Source organism: Podarcis vaucheri (genome assembly GCF_965113315.1).
Source record: "Podarcis vaucheri genome assembly, chromosome: 10".
NCBI lineage: Eukaryota > Metazoa > Chordata > Lepidosauria > Squamata > Lacertidae > Podarcis > Podarcis vaucheri.
The window spans coordinates 2935939-2958514 of record NC_138748.1 but is presented as its reverse complement, the minus strand read 5'-3'; the positions used below and the strand labels follow the sequence as shown (position 1 = coordinate 2958514).

The window sequence follows — 22576 nt, the reverse complement described above, 5'->3', positions numbered from 1 at the left end:
CAATTCTGTGCATTCATCTTTTCCCTTTGAGTCATTAAAAACTGAACTCTGTGGTTTAGTACAGGATCAGGATTCTGCCTTGACAAGATGTACTTAATCAGGGTAATTGCTGTCATTTATTATCACAGATGTTGCATGAAACAAAAAAATTGAAACACTTATCAGGCCCCAGAAAATTACTGCCTGTCTCTGTTTACCCCAAGTTCTATGTCAAAGCAATGTAGCTTGACCAGACCTTCTGACCTGAGATGCACTAAGAGCCTTAAGAAAGAGGTTTGCTTGACAAATAATCCCTGCAGATGGGACCACAATCACCTGCCTCTTAGGTTAAACCAACCCATATAAATGTGTGGATTATTTCAAATAACATTGCCTCTTACAACAGGGCTTCCCCGCTGGCCTGCTTTTGTGGCTCAGCACGGATCCTTTGCTTTTATATATGCCAGATTTGGAAAAACGTAGAAACGTAGGGTCTTCACAAAGCTATAAGCAGGTGGTGAACTATTAGGGGTGTCAGGTTGCAACTTTAAGATCTCCCTCCACTTTTAACCTACTTGCCTGCCATCCCTCTTTCCCATCCTGTTATCTTTCTAATAAGACTTGCATGCTGTAATAATCAGGACTCCAGTTGTACTGCAAGGCATTGAAATAGTTTTCACTGAGTAGACAAATACTTTCCTTATGTACACCTTTAGGTGCCAGGTGAAAACATTCTTCTTTGACCAGGTCTTTGGCTGATTAACATCCAATACCCTTTTAAATGTGTTGTGGAAGGGGGGATTATTGGTTTTGTTTTGTTCTTATTTTTATTATGTATTTTGTCTGTTTTATTGTATTGTTATGTTGTGTTGTGAACCACCTTGAGATCTATGGATGAAGTGTAGTATATAAATTGAAATGATGATGATGATATAGCGCAGCCCAATGTGAGCTATTTTTTATTCAGTACTGGGGTGCCAGACTCACAGTATTTCAATGTATGCTTCAAAATTGAAGGCTTAAGCACACTTAAATTGGTATCTGTAGGATTTCTGTCAATGCATGGTATTGATTTCAACAAGACATAAGCACTAGTAACTCCAGAACACTGTGTGCAAGAAGGGGGCATTGCAATACTAACATGGTGAACAGTCTTTGTAACTGATGGCCTATATTCAAAGCCTGAATTATGGATAAAAGGTTGGGGGGGAAATGTTATCAGGCCTTTAGCAACAGCATTCAATTGCTGATTGGGAATCAAATGGTTAAATGAAAAGAAAAATTGTGTTAGGAGCTCTTCAGATGTGTGTATTATATTTTATTCCAGTAACTAACAGAAATGATCATCCAGGCCAATAAGCTGTGTATGTTGGATAAAACATCTTGGAAAATTCTTTTCCATTCAAAAATATAAAAAGGTGACCTACTTTTCTGCTGGTAGGTATGTTCCTGATCATTTGATCTGTGCTTGAGATATCATTTTTATGACTTATTTAATTTCCTGAGGCCTGTGATGGAATGATGTCATTCAAATATACACTATTTCCTTCTCTTTGTGAAGTTTTTGACCAATGGTTAAAGGTTTCTCACACGTCCTTTTTGTTGGAAATGGTTCTGAACAGATGTGAAGAGCACTTCAATGCTAGATTCTGTGGCCTACAAACTTCCGATTCACGCTGACATTTTCCAGTTAGAATTCAGGGCCGTCCAGTGAAACTGAATGGTGGAGATTTGGGAGAGACAAATTGAAGAACTTCTTCAAAGAGTCCATAGTTAAACTACGGGATTTCCTATGTGGTGCTGGCTGCCAACTTTAAAGAGAAAGTAGACAAGTTCAGACTACTGTGGATAGCTCTCTTCTACCCTCAGGATCAGAGGCAGGACACCTAGGAAGACCAGTTTCTGGGAAAGAAGAGCAGGAGAGGGCTCTTGCCCCATGTCCTGTAGGTTTCCCATAGGGACCTGGTTGGCCGCTGTGGAAGCACAACGCTGGACTTGAAGGGCCCAGGGCCTGATTTAGCGCTGCTCTTCCTACGTTCTTGTTGCATTTCTGTTTTACACTGACAATATAACAAAGTGACGATTTGGTGGGACAATGGGATCACAGCCACTCACCTGCTTCCGCTGTAGCAAATAGCACATGTGCGTACACCTCACCCTGATTTGAGGTTCGTTGGGTATGTGCACGCATGCATTAAGGATGGGGTAGGACGGCCAGGACACTGAATTCATTGAACACAGCTGGCCATGTGTGAATAGTGAATAGTGATTTGCTCTTATTTTATTGTGAGTGAGGTTTCTGTTTTTCTCTGCTTTTGTTCTCCGTTGACACCTCCTCCTTGCCTGCAAAGTCTGAGTCTCAAACCTTTCTCTGTAATGTGATTGCAATCACAGCTCAATGCTCTTGACTGTTATGCCACTGCTGGCTATGATGCTAGGTTGGAGCTATTAAGCAAGGATTTTTCAAGGTAATTGCTCTCTTTTGTGCTTCCTTGGTATTTACCCCTTGAGTGAAGAGTTTGATAATCACTGATTAATGATGGAGACAAATGGTGTTGACAATTTCTGGACATGGCAATGAACTGAGTAACTGCTTACCAGGGATGTCGGGCTGCCTGCTCACAGGTATATCTTTTGTTTGGGTCTTTCTCCATCAAATTCCGAATAAAATCTTTGGCTGTTTTCAGAGAAGGAAGGAGGAAGTACAAGAAAAGCACACATTGGTATTAAAGGCTCATCTTAATTTGCATATTGCAGTCATCTAATCCTCTGAAACAATATGATGGTGTCCCACTCGGAGACATAACACTGGGAGATATAGAGTTAGGGTGCAGGTTCTGGTAGTAGATTAAAGTAAGGAGTATTTTATACACATATAAGGCGTTAAAGCAGTCATAAGTCAATCAAGTGAACGACCATACATAATGTAATTCAATTCTACATTTATGTGTCTCCTCAGACTGCTATTTTTATTCATAAAGCCACATCTTCCTTACCGAATTATTACTACTAGATTTCTCATACGTGATGGTAGCTGAATATTTTGGGGACCAGGAATTTGCTCATATAAAGCGTGAACTGAAAAAAGTCAACTTCCATCACAGTGAATGAATCATAGGCTAGGTCTATGCCTTCTAAAAAATGTCTATGACCAGGTCATATAAATTCTGCACCAAGAAATGCTAAATTCTGCAATCTGTATAAATTATTTTAAAATAAGCAAGTGTGGACGAGTCCTCTTATTCCCACATTATGCTTACAATGTGGGAGCTGGAGGAAAAGTGGAATACAAGAAGTGCCAGGATTCAGAAGAAGAGATGAGTATGTACTGTTGGGAGGAGAGGGGAAGGCAGTATTTAAAACAATGTATGATGCAGAAAAAGTATGTTCACTAACAACAAAGGATACTGATATGAATAAGTACCTAATTTGTGATTCTACTTGCTCCTTACCAGAGTCAGAGATATCATCCCAATATGGAGAGTCAAATTCATATTCTGCTTTAAGGATCTGCTCAAAAAGCTTGGAGTCATTTTCATCATAGAAGGGAGGATACCCACAGAGCCTAATACACACAATTTTTAAAAAAGCAGGACATTTTGAGTCACATGAGAACAAGTGATTGAAGTAGAACTTCAGTTTTTCACAATTAACTTTGGGCTTCCAAATGGAATGTCAGCCTCCCCCCCCCCCCCCCAGTATTTCACCATTTTGTGATTCACGGGCCACAATAATTTTGAGCTGTCTCAAGTGGGCCGTAGGAGTGGAAAGTTACACCAGATGTGAAGCTCTGAATTAGGGCATCACTAATTCAGAACTGACTCTATTTTAAGTAAATATACACTTTTTAAGATCCCATAGAATAAGGGCCCAACCACACTTACCTTTCCTTGTGTTTGAGTGTCCCCCTTTCTTTGCTCCAGAGCTTTCCCCACAAAAACACACTCTTAAAAGCTGAGGCTGAGCCCGGGGTGCTGACATGCCCCCCTTTCCCCCGTCCTCTCCTCAGCATGCGGCCAGCAGGGGTGGGACTCATGGAGAGCAATCTTCGCCCTCGCTGGCCCCAGCCCCCTCCCAACTCCTGGATGGAGGCTGGGGTGCACTGGCAGTGGCGGGGGATGTCGGCCCCTCAATATTGGGGGGAGCTGGGCCCCCAATTCAAAATATTGAGGAGGCTAGAACCCCTTGCACCCCCTATGCCTGGTGCCAGTGATCTGAGCAGCCATCAATCTGTGGAAAACCCAAGTTTGCTGTGAAAGTTTGGGGCAAAAAACAAAAAACCACTTAGACAAGGAGCATTGACATAGCTGTCAACTTTTCCCTTTTCTTGTGAGGAATCCTATTTGGAATAAGGGAATTTCCCTTTTTAAAAGGGAAACGTTGACAGCTATGAGCACTGAAGCTCTGCCCAGAAAGAGTGGGGCAAAAGGTACACGGGGATAAGCCCTAAATGAACAATACACAACTCTCTCTCCTACAGCAAATGCTAATATTTCCATTGAGAGTCAGCTCGAGAATTGTCATGTACAAAACAAAGTGACAGTCATTCTTCACAATATTTTTGCCAAGGGACCACTTAGTAAAAATCAGCCTTGTCAGGATTTCTTGGGAGCTGTGATGCTTTCTCTGCTTGCCTCCAGCCTCCTCCCTCAGTTCTAGATAAAGGGCATTAATCGAAAAACATTAATCTGGAAGACAAGAAGACTGCTTCTCTGAGTTCCATTTTTCAAATAAGCATCACTTGTGTAGCACACTGATTTGAGATCTGTAACGAAATAGTTGCTGCTCAGCATGTTAAAAACCACGCCGTCCAGATTCCAGGGCAGTCCCCCCCAGGCAGAAGGCAAAGGGGAAATAAAAGGCTAGAGAGGCAAAACAGGGTGGGTGCTGCAAGGAGGTTGGGATCATATGGAGTATTCTGGAGGATGCCATGGTTTTTCAACACCACAAACCCATCATGGCTTTCTACCACTTTAACTGTCACAGCTTCCCCCCTAAGAATTGTAACTTGAAGAGATGCCCTAACTTCCGTAACTCCATAAACTATAATTTTCAGAATTCTTAGTGAAGAGGAAATGACTTTTAAATGACATGGTTTGAGCATTTCTCCCCCTCCCCAATGTTGCTTCCCTTCCTTGTTCCCCCCAAGGAGTGTTTCATTCATCCAACATGTGACATCTTCATGTAGGATCGTTGTATCTCTCGATCCCCTGGCAGTTGTGTTGTGGGCTGGAGCAATCAATAGATCTGCTCTCAGTGTATAATTGAGGATGACAGTTTTCTGTCAATAATATTATGCAACCAACAACCAGCTTTTTACTTGTTCTTTGTAGTACTATAACCATATAATCCCCACTTTCCCTTACAAAATTTGGCCAAGACAATAGTCCAAGGTAGGCTATCACTTCAGACCAGCCTGCTGAAGCTTATAAGCAGACCTAAAGATAATCACCATTTCTCTGGTGCTTGCTCCAGCCACTAGTTTTCAGAGGTATATTACTAATTGGATAGTTTAGGTAATGGCCTCAGATTTTGGTAATAGATTAACTATGTGGTGGATTAATATTCACACATTGATGCTGGGGGGAAATATATGTGACAAGCTCAAAATTGTTCTGAGTACATTTGTATGTGAACAGAATAAACAACATAGTTTTGAGTAGGTAAACCCCCAAGTGCAGAGATCTCGTAGAGCAGTGGTTCCCAGTTGGCAAAGTACTGTGGACCCCCAGTTTTTCAGAAGCCAAGCCATGGACCCCCTACTTTTGAAAATTTGGGTATCTCTTTTTCTTATATGAATTGTGCCATGGCCCCCTGGGTGGGCTACGTGAACCCCCTGGGGTCTGCAGGCTACCAACTGGGAACACTTGTCATAGAGCATAACAGATCCCTCTCATCTTACTACTCTTGAGGTGGATACACAGAGTAGGGACTCTGCTCGCCTTCCCTTCTGTGTGGCCAAGGAGCACAGTTCACACGTCTGGAGTGAGTGGATGCCAGACGGCTAGATGCAAGGAACCACTGAGATGGGTGCAGGGCAGGGAACAGGGCTCTGTTATACCCTGTGGGAATCCCAGGATCCACACCTGCAATGGGCTGAATCTTCCTATTTTAAATATACAAATTGTAACAGGAAAAAAATCTGGGCCCTTCAATGTAGTTGCTTTAAAATAAAATAAAATGAATGTGACATATGGAATAACAGGAAGTTTCAAGCTGCTGAAAGCATACAATATGAATTTTCAGTTTTTTTAAAAAGTCTGATCATAAAGCTGCTGAGAACTGGATATGATTAAAATAAAGCATTCAGGGCTGGCAGTAAAGCAACCTTAGTATTTCTTATCACATCTTATTTGTTTGAGGTTTTTAACATTTTTTGAACTTGTAATCTACAATATACTCAACCATGCATAAAAAACCAGCACTAAGCCAGAATTAGCTTCTTTCCCCATTGCTCTGTGTCCAGTTCTATCAGGGGACATATGGTATTTATTTATTTATTTATTTATTTATTTATTTATTTATTTAGCTCTGCAGCTTCTAATCAGTGAAAATGTCTGCTACAATACAATGATCATAATAAAAACATTAACATATCAGTTGCTTAAAAGCATAGCAGTGTGAGGCAACATCTTAAAATACTTCAGAGACTCAGGGCCAAATCTGATCAGATGGGATCTCTGACCAGAACTTCCACCTCAATGGGGTCACTTGGCTGTGGGACAGAATGGGAAGCAGGGTTAAGCCTTTCTTCCCGCACCATTTTCACAATGAAAATTGCCTCCCCCCTCAAGCTGCTGTTCATCCCATTCAGGAAAACTGATTTTTAGAAAAACGGAATGATACATGAGACCTGATCATGGGTCTGATTGAAAATGGTGGTCACTGAGCAAACAACCCACTATTAATTATTATTACGTGGCACAGTGTGTGTGAAAGTATTTGAGATTAATAATGAAATCACTAGTGTAACCTCATTTGATACTACTTACAGAATATATGCAATAACTCCAATGGACCAACAGTCTACTGCTTTGCTGTAGGGTTTCTGGGCAAGAACTTCAGGAGCTGAAAGAAGGAGGGAGAGGGAAGTAAAATCCATAAATGTCACAAAAGCCAATCCAAACACAGAACTCAACAGTTGTTCACTGAAGTTAACATACATTGCCCCTGCTCTATTCAATTGCCACTGAAATATAATCTTGGAATTATGAACCTCAGAAATGCCAGACATAATATATATACATATTTTCATCTAAGTTGCTGAGCATGTGGAACAAGGTCCACTCACATTTTGGGATTTTCTCAAATATCTTCCTCCAACAACTCCAAAATCTGCTCTGATGGGTTGCTGGAACCCCCAAAGAAGGTTAGGGGGGCACATGGGGAGAGACAACAGGGTAAAGCCATGTTGCGTGAGTGGGCTTCATTCTCCACATGCAGACCCCTATGTTGAATTCCACTCAACATGTGTGGGGGTGCCATCAATGTTGCCAACATGGCCCCACCAGATGTTTCAGAATACAATTCAGATCAGCCCCATCCAGCAAGGTCAATAGCCGCAACCTCTGAAGGGCACCACGTTATCCATCTCTGATAAACACAGTGTGCGTCACAGAAAAACCTAAGTAAAAAGTCAGCTTTCTGCCCCAAGATGCTTTACGATCTAAATTAAGGTAGCTATGATACTATGAGCGTATCTACACTAATTACAGTACTGAGTTAAACTGGTTTAATAGTAATTCCCTTTCCTCGGGGAACCTTAGCAGCTATAGTTCTGTGAAAGGATCAAGGAATCGCTAATATTTTTTTCAGCACCTTGACAAAAACTACAATTCAATATTTTTTTGAGGGAAGTCATGACATTTAAACAATTACAAACTGATATAAGTTTGAAGTGCAGATAAATTTTTCTTGCTCAGAAATATGTGCAAATGGAAGATGTTCTACAGTGTTGTTCTCATAATATCACAGAAAGGAACCCCCTAAAATCATACTTCCCATTTAACATATAAAAACATTACAGAACTATCAGTTAATGATGAGGAATTGCAGTTTCATACGAGTTTCATCTTCTAGCATTGCACTAATACATGAACAGGCCACTTGCAGAGACGGTTATTTTTGAGAGTGAAGTCTCACATGAAGCTATGCATATGTGTTTGACAGACTGGTAAATTCAGGTCTCCTTATCTCATGTTGGATAGACAATCTGTCTTTGGAATCTTCAAGACAATTTCTCTTACAGGCAAGTAGAAGTTGGACTGGAGGACTCTTCAACTTGCATAGATCCACACATTATCCACTATCCACTCTGCTTTTCTATTCTCTGTGTTCTTTTGCTTCCACACTTGTATGATGTGCACAACCGGCTGAAATGCACTGAAATCAAACACTGGAAATGGTGCATTGGAAAATGCACTATCCTATGCATAGTTACTTAGCAGTCAGTCCCTCTTAAGTTTCCTTGCACTTGCTCTCTAGTGAGCATGTTTAGGATTGTTGCTGTATACCAGGTCAGACCACTCTAGCTTAGCACTGTCTACTCTGATTGACAGCAGCTCTCCAGAGAGTCCATCTTTTCCAGCCCTGCTGGGAGATGCTCTGCTGCACACAGAGCAGATGCTCTGCCTTGGTACTGCAGCCTTTCCCTTCATGCAGGTTTTTAGCTAAGGCATTAGTGGTGGACAGCCAAACAGAGAAGGGCTGCACATTTTAGAAATGTAAGATGAAATATGGTTGGTGGAAATTACTGTTATCACAGTGTCACTTTCTGCAAGCACTACTTCATATTGCAGCCAAGTAATATCACAGAATCATAGAACTGAAGGGGAACCCGAGGGTCATCTAGTCCAACCCCCTGCAATGCAGAAAACCTGCTCACGGCCATTCCTGGGTGGACTTGAACCACCAACCTTCTGGTTAACAGTCAGACACACTGACCCATTGTGCCACCAGAATCACTTGGTTCCATTTTATGTTTTCATGTCCTCGGTCAGAAACATTTGAGAAATAAACTTTATATTTCTTATTTATGTATATATTTTGAGGCTTAGACAAGGAAGAAAATGCTTGCTTCTGCAAAGGAGTGGCAAAATCCTCTCCTCCCATCTCAAGCATTTCTGAGCCAACAGCTGACAGATGGATGAGGGGAGTTAGTCCTGTGTTCCACCTGCTAATGGATATGAGCCACTCCTGATTGTCACCTTCCTGGCATGAGCCCCACGTCCACCATTTGAAATGCTAAGATTTTAAAGAGGTTTTATTTTTAAACTGTGAATCATACTCATGAGCAGCACCTGACAGATCAGATCAGAGGATGGTAAATAAAAACAAGAAGGAGAAAAAAGGGGTGGAAGGCCATCAATTTCCTGCCAAGAAAAAACAAAACACAAAACTTTTGGAAACTTGAAAAAGACACGTTTCACAACAGCTTTGATTCACACTGATCACTAAGAAATCCTGACAGTTCTGCAGCAGTGTGCTGCCAATGGAAGATTTGGAACAAGACAACAATCTAGTGCAGTGTGTCACCATGATATGCTTCCTCTCCTGCAAAGGGATCTAAGAGAGACAGCTGTCACTGCCCCTCTAGCAAGCTGACTAATGGTCTGCCTTGGCTGTCAGAAGCAGGGCTAGCTGTCTGTCACAAAGTGATAGGAATTAACACCAAGCAAAAGTTGTCTACAAACTAAGGTTTGGAGTAGGGAACTTGTGCCTTCCTGCATGCTGCCACTGCACATTTATGGCACTTATCTGTTATTGTTATTGTTGCTTCATATTGTGTCATCCATGAATGTTGTGTGAGATAACCACTCCTTGCCTCAACGGGCTTACAAATTGAGATACAGAAACAAAGGAGACAAGAGAGAAAGGAGCGGAAAATGGAGTCAAACATCAGAAAAATTCCAAGGGAAGCAAAATGAGTTTTTCATAGGGCTTTCACGTATCTATTTTTGTTGTCAATAATACAGGGAGACTCAGTCAGCATCACTTCAAATCATCAGTTGACATGACTCCAAACAATCCTCTCAGCAGCTCCCTATTTCCACAAAACATTGTTTCCTTCTCACATCAACTACTGTTTTAGAAAATATAATGGGATTATTTTCTGAAAATAGAAGTAAAAAGCTCTCATCCTCCGTCACTTTTCAATCAAGAGAATGAAGTGGGGGAGGAGAGAGAGATGCTTGTTAGAGACATATTGTTTCTGATCAATGATCTCCAACACATTTTAATTAAGAAAGATAAGCAAGCAATATGAACTGTTCAAATGAGCTTTCTTAGCTCTCATGCAACTCAGAGATTGAACTTCAGAAAGAAGGTTTCTAGTTGAATTTCACAAAACCAAACTAACTCCAAAATAGTACAAGCTGTACACTATTTCACAAAATAATATCACATGTGTTGGTATGATCCTTACACAGAATTTTGCGGAATATCAAATCTGCTCTGTTTCAAGATTACCAAGAAAAACAGTTACCATGTGCACATGCATGTCTGTGCAGTTTTATGCCTGACAGATTGTACACTTGTGGTAAATTCCTAGCCAATTCCCAGCATTTGCCAGGAGGATGCATGTGACATGGTCCAAGACCATGTCGCATTGGCTGAGCAGTTGCACCGGCATGTTCCAGGATGCCTAGTTCAAGATTCTTGGCTATGTCTCTGTCTCTCTCTCCCACCACAAGATTATTTGCCTCCTTTTTATTCTATTAATACCAGTTTTTGCCCTCTGAAGAGTTCTGTGAAATTAAGAAGTTTGTTCCATTTTTCAATTTTGATTGGTCCAGTGAAAGTACTATCACTTCCCTATCTGACTTTCTTTAGCAGTTTTAAAAAAATGGCAGGATAAAATCCTAACAGGCTTGAGCTAAGCATGCACTTCCTCTTTGTGTAGCCGTGACTAGGTGATATTTGGAACTCTTGGATCTGACATTGCTGGAGGACTTTTATAGTACTGTATGCACTCTGCAACACTAAATGTAAATATAATACATGTAGGCACCCCAAATTCTATGACAACAAAAGCTGAATTTTGTGATCTTTATAAATAATGCATTGCTTGGGCCCATCCATCCTCCCATTTCTGCCATGGTTTCAATGCACAGATCTGTGATTGTAGGCATGTTTATTTTCCTCCCACCATTTTTTCTGGGGAAACCTGCTGTTCACCCCTCAGTTGGGTTTTCCTCAGCTTGACATTACTTTGTTCTGATTCAACAATAAACAGTGGGTTTCCTAAGGGAAAGCGGAAGGAAAAAACACCTCTTGGGTCTGTGCCTACAAATCATGGACTGTGGCTAGAGACCGTGGCACAAGTGTGGCTGAGCCCTTTATTATGCAATGTTGCAGCCATGGCAAAACCCACTCACGAAGCCTTTTGCACAAGTCCATAGCTCTCCTTGCCCATGGAAGCAAAGCCTAAGGATGAGTAACAGAACAGATGTACATCCCTCCTCTCTTCATCCCTTCTCCATTTTATCCTCTCCCTCTCTTGGCTTTTAGACTGCAGGTTCTCCTCGGGGCAGGGACCGGTTTTTTCATTGTTATGCTGCGCATTGATGGCACCACGCATGCAAGCAAATAATAAAAATGAGGACCATCAACCCGCCCCAAAAAGCAAACTGAGATTTTTAGGGTGCTGACTTCTGAGGCTAATATTATATCCTGACTACATTTCCTGAGCCCTCAAGGATTCAGGGAGCTTATTTGTAGCTTAGATCAGGGATAGCCTACATGTTCACACTCCAGAGTTTATGAACTCCCTCCCATCAGTCCCAACCAGCATGGGCAATGGTTGAGAATGACGGGAGCTATAATTTAACATCTGGAGGGCAACACATTAGCTAGCCTTGACCCAGACAAAATCACAGGCCTTTTAAAGACTATTAACTACAAGTAGAGAAAAATTAATTGGAAACCTCAAAATAAACGCATCTCATATATTATAGATACAATATATATGACTTTTTATAGTTAATTCAAAATGTGATGCATGTACCGTATTTTTCGCCCTATAGGACGCACTTTTTCCCCTCCAAAAATGAACAGGGAAATGTGTGTGCGTCTTATGGGGCGAATGCAGGCTTTCGCTGAAGCCTGGAGAGCGAGAGGGGTTGGTGCGTACCGACCCCTCTCGCTCTCCAGGCTTCAGGAAGCTATCCGCTAGCTGTGGGAGACCCAGCTCTCCCAGGGCTAGCGGACTGCTTGCCGGCACGCAGAAACTTGGGGCGCGCTGAGCTCGGCACGCCCCAAGCTTCTGGTGTAGCGCAGGGGTCCGCTAGCCCTGGGAGAGGCGCCCGGCTCTCCCAGGGCTAGCGGACTGCTTGCGCGCACCCAGAAGCTTGGGGCGCGCTGAGCTCAGCACGCCCCAAGCTTCGGGATTAGCGCAGCGCACCTGGGGGGAAAATAAATCCCCCCCTTTATTTCCCCCCCAAAAAACTAGGTGCGTCTTATGGGGCGGTGCGTCTTATGGGGCGAAAAATACGGTATATGCATCTTTGTAACTTTGTTCAAATGCTACAACTGAACTGGCAGATGCAAAGATGTGCATTAGGAGATGGTAACTTCAAGTTTCAGACACCTCTCAAATCTAGCCAATTATCTTCAACATCTAAGAGTGAAACTAAATGGTACATTAGATGAGTGAACATTTAGATAAAAGCTGTAGGGGCAACAGGATTGGGACCAGAACATGTGGGGAAGGCTTTTCCCCAACCCCTTCCTCCTGTGTCATAAACCCAGAGCAAATCATCTCCTAGAAACTACTGTTGGTACCAGAGGCCTTTACAGCCTTGACCAGCCAAGGCCAAACGTTACTCATCAACCATGAATTGTGGCTTGCTAGGTGCCTGATAGCCCTCCCCCCGTTTCTTTACTTCCAGGAAGGCAACAAAAGCAAAAGTCTTAAATAGGTTCCCTGAGGCAACAATATATGGCTGTTGGACTGCACGTGGCTTGGTGACTTACCATAAACAATTGTTCTAGTCTGAACCAGTGCAGAAAATGCCAGGGATATCGGTGGAAAATTCACATGAAACTAGTCCTGAAAATTATGCTGTAGCATGCTTACCGACATATCCTGGGGTGCCACATGCTGTGGACATGACGTCGCCTTTACCTTCCATTTTTGACAGTCCAAAATCACTTATCATTATTTTAGATTCTTCATCTTGGCTGTAGTACAACAGGTTTTCAGGCTGCAGGGATATTAAGAAAACAAACCTGAGACATGAATATTGGGTTAAATAATGTATCTCTCTATTTCATATGCCATCCAGTTTCTTAATATAATAATTCTTTTAAATCTCTGCTTTCCAGATGTATGGTTTAGCATGAAAATGTCTTGTGACAACTTACTAAGACACAGGATGTAATTGAGTAGTGTGAGCAGATGCAACTGGGGATCAGGCTCTTGAACTCTTAGTCGTGTCTCTTGTCGGTTTTTTTGTTTTTTTTTTTTTTGTTTTTTTACCTTTAACAGCAATACAGAAGGTGGGGTGTTTTTCAGGTGCTACTGATTTGAACAGTAGCTGATGATATTCCCCTCTACGTATAATTATAAAAGATAGAGCAGCCTCATACTCTTTTGCATTTAAGTCATCCTAGGACCAGACTCCTTTGCTTCTAACAGCTGCAGTGAAGCAGACATTCAACAGAAGGAGTGTTCTCCACATCAAAGACTGTGGATTTCTGCCCATCACACAAGCATGAAAGATTCAGTAATTTGGTCGGAAAAAAGGCTAAAGTTTGGCGGCATTTGGTCATCTATTCACTTTCAAGCAAAGATGCACCTCCACCTCCTTTTTTACCTAATATGTTTCAGGAACATCTGGCACAGATTGCACCACATGGCAGGTGTGTGTGTTGCAGCCCTTCTGAGGCACAAGCAGCAGCAATACTGCAATTTCAATGAAGTTTCACAAAGAAATAAACCAAGGACTCCTATAGAGAAAACTTCTAGGTCCGGTTGAAAGGAAGCTTGTTACAACAATGTTACAACAGTGTCATACACAACAACATTGCCCCCCCCCCTTTCAGGACCAGACTGAAGGCTGGGAACAACTGTAAGTGGTGAGTTGCGGCCAAACCTCTGGCTTAAAAAGGTACCCAGGTACACTTCACAAACACTGAATTCATCTCCAGATGGTTCTGTGCAGCAGGGTCTGCAACCTTTAAGACAAAAAGAGCCACTTGGACCCGTTTCCGAAGAAAAAACAACAACTGGGAGCCACGGAACCATTGCGACATTTAAAACAAATATATCCCCGGAGCCACGATCTGACAGCGGGCAGGAAGGTGACGTCGGGACGGTGCGTGACTAACGCACGCACCGCCCCCATGCGACGTCACAGCCAGTACAGCGCCCGCCACAGTGAGGAGTGTTGGGGCGCACAATGCGCCTTCTCCCCTCGCTAGTATCCGCCCCGGAGCCGCAGCAAAGATGTAAAAGAGCCACATGCGGCTCCGGAGCCGCGGGTTGCAGACCCCTGGTATAGAAACACAGACAAACTACTTGAGAGAAACATTTATACAGGCAGAAACACCCATGGAGGCAAAGGTATGGCTAATGAAGCAAAAATAATCTGTTGTATTCAATAAAATTGTATCCCTATATTCATTTGTGTTCAAGTGACTGAAAAGGATGCTGAGTACCTGAAATAATAAAAATGGGGACTGAAAGTGTTTGGTGGAGCAGAGGTGCTGTATTTTCTCTCTCTCTCTCTCTCTCTCTCTCTCTCTCTCTCTCTCTCTGTCTCTCTCTCTCTCTCTCCTGGTATGAAGTAAGCCTCCCATTAAATTGCCAGGCAGCAAATCTGACTTCAGATCAACATCAACCCCCCCAAAGGCTGATCTGCTATGAAGTGTGTAACCTGCTACACATTCTTTTAATAATTCATTAACATCCAATGAAACATTTCCTTAACACAAACACTTTGGAGAATTTTGATTTTCCTTCTGGGTCTGCTACATCACCACTGTTTGGGGTCCTTTTCTTTGGTGTGCAGCCTCTGTTTAATGAACTTAGTGTGTTCCTGGAAGCTACCTTGCAGGATTAGGCCTTGGAACATATTTCGATTCATGCACAGAGAAGTGGCCAGCATTTCCCATAACATTAGGGACAGAGTTACCAAGAAAGTGGTACAAATTCCTACCATAATTTTACATATTCCTTTTATAAACCCAATTTATATTCCAGCCAGGAGATTCCAAGAAATGACAAGAAACAGATGGAAAGATTTAATACTGCTGCATTCCCTGGTCAAAATCCAAAGCTGATGTAAAGAGTTGCACCACCATTTAAGGCGTCATCATCATATTATGATAGAATTCAAAACTTTGCCTTGCAGCCTAAGTCAGGCAGGCATTTCTAGCGGGTGGATTCAGGTGTCTGTGGATGAAGCCACAGACTTTTCAGAATTATTGGGTCGTTATATAAACTCCCAAGTCATTTGCAAATTAATTCCTTTTCATGCTCCTTCTTTAAGTCACATTTCATAGTTCTCTTTGGCATGTGCTGCTAATAAGCTTAAGCTGTTTAAAAAACATAGCAAGGACAAAGTGTAGAAGATTTAAAATAGCTTATCCAGACCATTGTCTGAATTACTTGAGTTTGCTCTTCAGAGCTTCTGTGTCAGGAATAATTCTTATAAGCTATTTCCTGCAAATCACATTATTTTAGGATAAGCCTGGGTTTGCAAAGAAGATACTAAGCAACTAATTCTTGAGCTGAATTGAACTAACAGTCTAACAAACAGGACATGTAAAATTACTAACAGCCCAACTTCTCCTCACACTCCTTTTATTCCCAACAGGCATGAACTCCTGCCAATACAGTGTCCCAAATTTTTATAGTACCAGTTGCTATGGCACAAACAGCTACAATCATAAATAACCATGGAAGGTCAAGATGAAGGATGGGAAGGTTTCCCATGAACATCCAGGGAAATGCTAAAAGTCTCTTAAAGTTGCCTGCATCTGCAGCCACAGAGGTATTGCTGATGAGACACGAGACCCATGTGCAAATAAGAGAGAGCCTTCTGCAGAGCTTCACACTATGTATGACACTGGGTCATGCTTAGTTCGCCCCAACCCGCTCCATACTATTATTTCATTCATTCAGCAGTCGCATTATCATATGCTTTAGCTCCCAAAGTGCTTGCTTAAACATTTAAATTGTAGTTACACAATAAACTAAAACAACAATACAAACTGAACAGCTAAGATTCCAGCATGAATCAAAACTGATTGGATTAAAAGGTGTATTTTATTCTCCTGGCACCAAGAAGAAGCCAGATGCCAAATGAGGACCCCTGTAGTGGAAGGACCAAAGACACCATGGATTGGATCCAGACGTCTGTTGATTTCAGTCCCATTGAAATCAATGGGGCAATTTAGTCATGACTGAAGTCCCACTGTTTCAATGAATAGTACAAAGTGAAACTAATTTAATATGGATCCAAACCCCATGGAATTGCCAGCCACTAGTGCAGGGTGGTAGAAAGGGGACAAATTGTATGATGGCATGGCACCATGTAGTGAATTTCATAAGATGGTTCTTTTTTGCCAACTAATTTTCATTAGTTTTCAAAAAAATTAACGAATTTACATCCAATTAATACAATTTAATACAAATTTAAAGTTGACTTCCCACCCTGTTTCTGCAGTGTTTCCCTTCCCTTCTTGCTGCATCATAGCACATACTTTGTTCTACTTCCCAATCCTTTACTTAAAATAGTTTAACATTTTATCATTAATTATTTTTTCCTTTACCCTTTTCCATAAGCTGTTCATATTTCAGTTACTGCTAGTACTATTATTTAACTATAACATATTTTTGATAAATCCAGGGACCCCGGGGTCATCTAGTCCAACCCCCTGCAATGAGGGAATCTCAGCTAAAGCATCCATGACAGATGGCCATCCAGCCTCTGCTTCAAAACCTCCAAGGAAGGAGAGTCCCCAGAATCTCGAGGGAGACCCTTCCACTGCCAAACAGCTCTTACTGTCAGAAAGTTCTTCCTGATGTTGAGTTGGAATCTCCTTCCTTGAAACTTGAAGCCATTGGTTTGAGTCCTGCCCTCCAGAGCAGGAGAAACAAGCTTGTTCCCTCTTCCCTGTGACAAACCTTGAGATATTTGTAGATGGCTATCCTATCTCCTCTCAGTCTCCTCTTTTCCAGACTAAACAGACCCAGCTCCAAATGAAGCAGTAAACATCCTTCAAACTTCACTAACACATGACAAGATTGTTCCTGAAACCTTTTTCAACACCATATCAATAAGGGTGCCTTTTAAACTTTTAACCAATTATCCGAAATAAAAGGGGATCGGTCACTCACGCAACCGGTGTCTGAGGCTTTTCTCTGGCATGGAGTCGTGCCTCCAGCAAAGATTTCCACCTCCAGGCTTCATACGGTGTCCGCAGGTTCACATCATCCCCCCCAAACTCCCCAGATTAGCCTCCTCTCCCCCCTTCCCGCCAACCAGGCCTCCCCGGGGCTCCAGAGAGCCTCAGGGCAGCTACTTCCATGTCTGTGGCCATAAATGGAAGTCTGAATTTCATCAGATGTTATTAGAGGATTGGGAGAACTAGACATGGTCTTGTTCTTTTTGGTGACAGCCTTTTGGAACACCTGATTCTACTCTCAAAGACATGGGAAACTTTGAAACAAGAATATTGAGAAAGAATAGTGTCAACAGCTGTTTCTGATGGTATAATATAGATCTGTCCTGTTAGCAAATTACCTTACCTTGAGGTCTCTGTGAACAATGCCCATTCTGTGAAGATAATACACAGCATCTAACACCTGCCGTATCAGAGTGCTGGCATCTTTCTCAGTGTAAAATCCTTTCTCTACGATGCGGTCAAATAGTTCACCTCCGGACACACTGGAAAAAACCATAAGGCATGGTAATGTTAATATAGGTTAGACAAACCATGGCAGGAAAGTTAAAAGAAACAGAATCCTTTCTTTAGCCATTTCTTATGCATACATTCATGTTGATCTAGATTAGGATTATAAAACAGAGCTGAGAACTGGAATTTCCCCATTTACTAAAACAAATGACCTTTTCTATTATTCTTCCTTGTTTGTTCTACATTGCTTTCATGTTGATTCTTTAACTGTGATTGCAGGAGGTTGGACTAGATGACCCTTTGGATTCCTTCCAGCCCTATAATTCTATGATTCTATGATTTCCTAGAAAATAAAATACATGCATTCAAATTGATGCTGATTTCTATCTATTACAATGGGGAAACAATGGGAATGAAAAGGTCAGAAGATAACAGCAAAATTCACACACACTGCTTCAAAATATGAAAAGTGTTTTGCATTAAAATGATTCATCTGAAATTTTTCACAACTGATACTACTAATAATGGATCGATATGTTCACCTGGTACTTAGAGAGAACTTAAATAATGTATTAAAAGTCCAAAACACATTTCAGCAAATCAAGGAAGATGCTCACATTTTTGCTTAAACTCACTGAAGATTGGTGAATTAGAAACACAATGAAGGGACTGGGAAGAAGCAGAGATTGTAGATTTCTAGTTCCAGAAGAGAAGTTGTGTTTGGGGCTGGTTCATACATGATGGTATCTTTTCAAAGTCCATGTAGTCAGGTTTTTTGCTCTGTATGTGCTGTACAACATGAGCACACAGAGAAAAATACAACCATGTACAGCCAGCAAACGACACAGGACACATGTGAACTCCATGTGAGTTCTTGCCTGAAAGTGCCTTCCATGTTTGAAATGTTATATATATATATTATTAGCCCTTAGCAGCGACATAGCTAGGGGTGTGTGCAAGGGTTGGGTTGCCATTTACCTTTGGGGCAGAAAGCCAGAGCTCAAGGTTGCAAAGGGTGTAGTTCTGGGCTACACTTGCAGGGTGCCAGAGCCACCGTGACCCGAAAAAGAAGTGCAGGGCTGGCGCACGCCTGGCACATCCCCCTCAGCTGCCCTCCAACTGGAGGGAAACTGAGAGGGACGTAGTTGCTCTGGTGGCGCGCCCTGCCCCCATGGCAAGGCTGGCCCTTAGCTTTTGGTAGCAAAGGAGGAGGAGGGTGTTGTGGCACCTTGTGAACAGAATTCCTTGTGAAGTCATAGACAGCATGCTAATGTGTCAGATATTTTATTTACTTTCTGACTGACAACGTGAATCAACACATTTACTTTGGCTAGCCAATGCCAGCTCCCCCTTCCTTACTATGTTTTGTCACTAGCTGTGTTTTCTTATTCACACAACTTGTCTTCCCCATTTTTATCAGGTTCTCCTCTTGCAACAGCTCCGGAAAAACTGCACTCGTAATGTTACCAAGGGATCAGGCTCCGCGGAGTTTTCCTTAGTTCCCTCCCTTGAGCCCTTTACTGGCGCAGGGGCTAGCTCAAGAAAGACCCTGCCCTCCACCAAATACTCACAGAAAGCCGGCCAAAGGAGCAAGCCAAGCCAGAAATTGGAGGCACAGGGGGAAACTGGGTGTATTGCATAATGCGGAGAGATGCTTAGAGCAACTGGCATTCCTCATCTCCCAGGAGATTTTGCAGCATTAGTATTTCAAGAGCAGGAGCAAATGAATCCCCACTCACTTCAGAGTGCCATCATTCAATGTGCTATTGTGCAAGACAGTTATGTTACCTTTGGGCTTAGAATGTCCTTCACAGACCACAGAAGAAGCTAATAGTTGTGAACATGGTTACTCACCACCTGCCAATTGCTGCAGAGGAAGGACAAAACTGTGCAAAGGTAACTAGAATGCAAGTGGCCTAATAGGAAACTTAAAATATGACTTTTCATTGTTCTGCAAGAAATAACACGATGAGGAGTTCTAGAAGTGTTTTAAATGAAGAACAGACTTGGGAGGTTGTGGACTGCTTCCTTGGAGGTTTTTAAGCAGAGATTGGATGGCCACCTGTCATGGATGCTTTAGTTGAGATTTCTGCATTGCAGGGGGTAGACTAGATGACCCTTGGGTCCCCACTACTTAAATCCACTTAATTAAAACCTGTTTTTTACTCAATTTCTCTTCCAGAGTTCTGTTTTATCACTTTGCTGTTCATGGTTTTCTTTCGAAATGCTGCATATAATTTTCACCTTCTTGAGAAAAGAATTGCAAACAAAACTTGATGCAGCAGCAGCAGCAGCAGCAGAAAGTGGGTTTTCCTGAGGCACTTTCCTCTCAGTCAGTTAAGCTTCCCTGCAGGAAAGCCAGCAGGCATAAGGCCATCCCTTTTGTATGTGAGGGATGTTGGTGAGTCTTTGTGATAAAAGACTGAGTGGAACAGGCAGGCCTTTGAAGCACCAATACAGTGGTACCTTGGGTTACAGAGGCTTCAGGTTACAGACTCCACTAACCCAGAAATAGTACCTTGGGTTAAGAACAGTTTCAGGTTCTTAACCCGAGGTACCACTGTATGTGAAACTGTGGTACCAGACTCTCTCTGTGTAAATAATTTGATACTGGATATAATTCTCTGAACCACAATAATGACTGATTAGTTGCTGAGTTGTCATATCTGGGGGCCAACTTTGCACACCTTGTGTTATTTATTTATTTATTTAAATCAAATGCTGTACTCCACAAAGATTCAGGAGGGTAGAATGGAGAAATGTAAATATGGGTAGAATGGAGAAATATACATATTAAAATATTTATTTCGTTATACTCCAAAGATTCAGCATCGGTGATATAAAAGAAGTAAATTATAACTTGACATGAGCCAACAGTGTGACGCGGCAGCTAAAAAAGCCAATGCAATTCTGGGCTGCATCAATAGGAGTATAGCATCTAGATCAAGGAAAGTAATAGTGCCACTGTATTCTGCTCTGGTCAGACCTCACCTGGAGTACTGTGTCCAGTTCTGGGCACCACAGTTCAAGAAGGACACTGACAAACTGGAACGTGTCCAGAGGAGGGCAACCAAAATGGTCAAAGGCCTGGAAACGATGCCTTATGAGGAACGGCTAAGGGAGCTGGGCATGTTTAGCCTGGAGAAGAGGAGGTTAAGGGGTGATATGATAGCCATGTTCAAATATATAAAAGGATGTTGTTTTCTGCTGCTCCAGGGAAGCGGACACGGAGCAATGGATCCAAACTACAAGAAAGAAGATTCCACCTAAACATTAGGAAGAACTTCCTGACAGTAAGAGCTGTTGGACAGTGGAATTTGCTGCCAAGGAGTGTGGTGGAGTCTCCTACTTTGGAGGTCTTTAAGCAGAGGCTTGACAACCATATGTCAGGAGTGCTCTGATGGTGTTTCCTGCTTGGCAGGGGGTTGGACTCAATGGCCCTTGTGGTCTCTTCCAACTCTATGATTCTATGATTCTGTTAACATCTGGCTAAACAGCTTGTAATTGCTCCAAAATATGCTGGTGAAATGTTTGAGGATTACTTCTGTACATGTAGGATCTCTTCTGCTCACCATTTTTGTCTCAATATGGCAAGTGGTGTTGCCAGGTGATCTCTGAGACTGGACACCTATCTCTGTCTAGTCACATGTGATTTGTGAATTTGGTTGGTTTGACTAGTTCAGTAGTTGGTGTCTGCACTATTCTACTCTGTTTTGTATGCATTTAATTGGTCTTGGTCATTACTTCCTAATCCAATTCCTATAACAAAAGCCAGAAATAGAATGCAGGTAAGAACCAGGGATATGTTACAATTAGCTAGAGGTTTGCGTTCCTGTTTGTGGGATTCAATGCTTCTGGCAGAATGCTTTACCTTTACTTCACTACTGTGGTGTTATGACCAGCCACAGAGAGCTCAAGGTGAAGAAAATGGACTTGAATGCTCTTTCAATGAAGACAGGAAATGTGGTTTCCTGCCCAGTAAGAAATGGAAGAAAGCTTTTCTCTTTATTGCAGCAATAAGAGCATCTCCTGGTAGACAGTATCCGCCTTGCAGCTGTTGTTGCTATCAAATCTGAATGGACATTCACTTATCAAGCAGTCTGGATTTTTTTTTACCTTCGTGAGTTAAAACAGAATGTAATTAAGCTGAGAGTGATTACTTGAAGGAGGTTCAAGCTAGCAAGGACTCTGGTGCTATGCTAGTGACTGGAGTAATGTTTAAAAAGATAGTAACTTTGGATTTAGGGACGCGGGTGGCGCTGTGGGTTAAACCACAGAGCCTAGGACTTGCCGATCAGAAGGTAGGTGGTTCGAATCCCTGCGACGGGGTGAGCTCCCGTTGCTTGGTCCCTGCTCCTGCCAACCAAGCAGTTCAAAAGCACATCAAAGTGCAAGTAGATAAATAGGTACTGCTCCGGCAGGAAGGTAAACGGCGTTTCCGTGCGTTGCTCTGATTCGCCAGAAGTGGCTTAGTCATGCTGGCCACATGACCCGGAAGCTGTACGCCGGCTCCCTCGACCAGTAAAGCGAGATGAGTGCCGCAACCCCAGAGTCGGTCACGACTGGACCTAATGGTCAGGGGTCCCTTTACCTTTACCTAACTTTGGATTTAGGTGGGCACATATCTTTTGGGCTCTGTGGATGTTCAGTTTTCACAGACGTGGGGGAGCCCTGGGCAGAACAAGCAGCCCCCAGCCGCCTTCCCCAAATCTAGTCTCTGGATACACCACAGGTA

The 22576-nt window shown here is 42.4% G+C and overlaps 1 protein-coding gene across 1 annotated transcript in view; it reads right to left on the bottom strand.

The window, feature by feature from the left end:
- CAMK1D (calcium/calmodulin dependent protein kinase ID) overlaps positions 1-22576 on the bottom strand; it is a 217973-nt gene that overhangs the window by 17575 nt on the left and 177822 nt on the right. Inside the window, exons 4-8 of the mRNA XM_082240150.1 lie at positions 17735-17873; positions 13055-13181; positions 6972-7047; positions 3432-3544; positions 2578-2656 (exon numbers count right to left, since the gene is read on the bottom strand). Of these exons, the coding sequence (XP_082096276.1) occupies positions 2578-2656; positions 3432-3544; positions 6972-7047; positions 13055-13181; positions 17735-17873 (534 nt within the window). The remainder of the gene's footprint in view (positions 1-2577; positions 2657-3431; positions 3545-6971; positions 7048-13054; positions 13182-17734; positions 17874-22576) is intronic.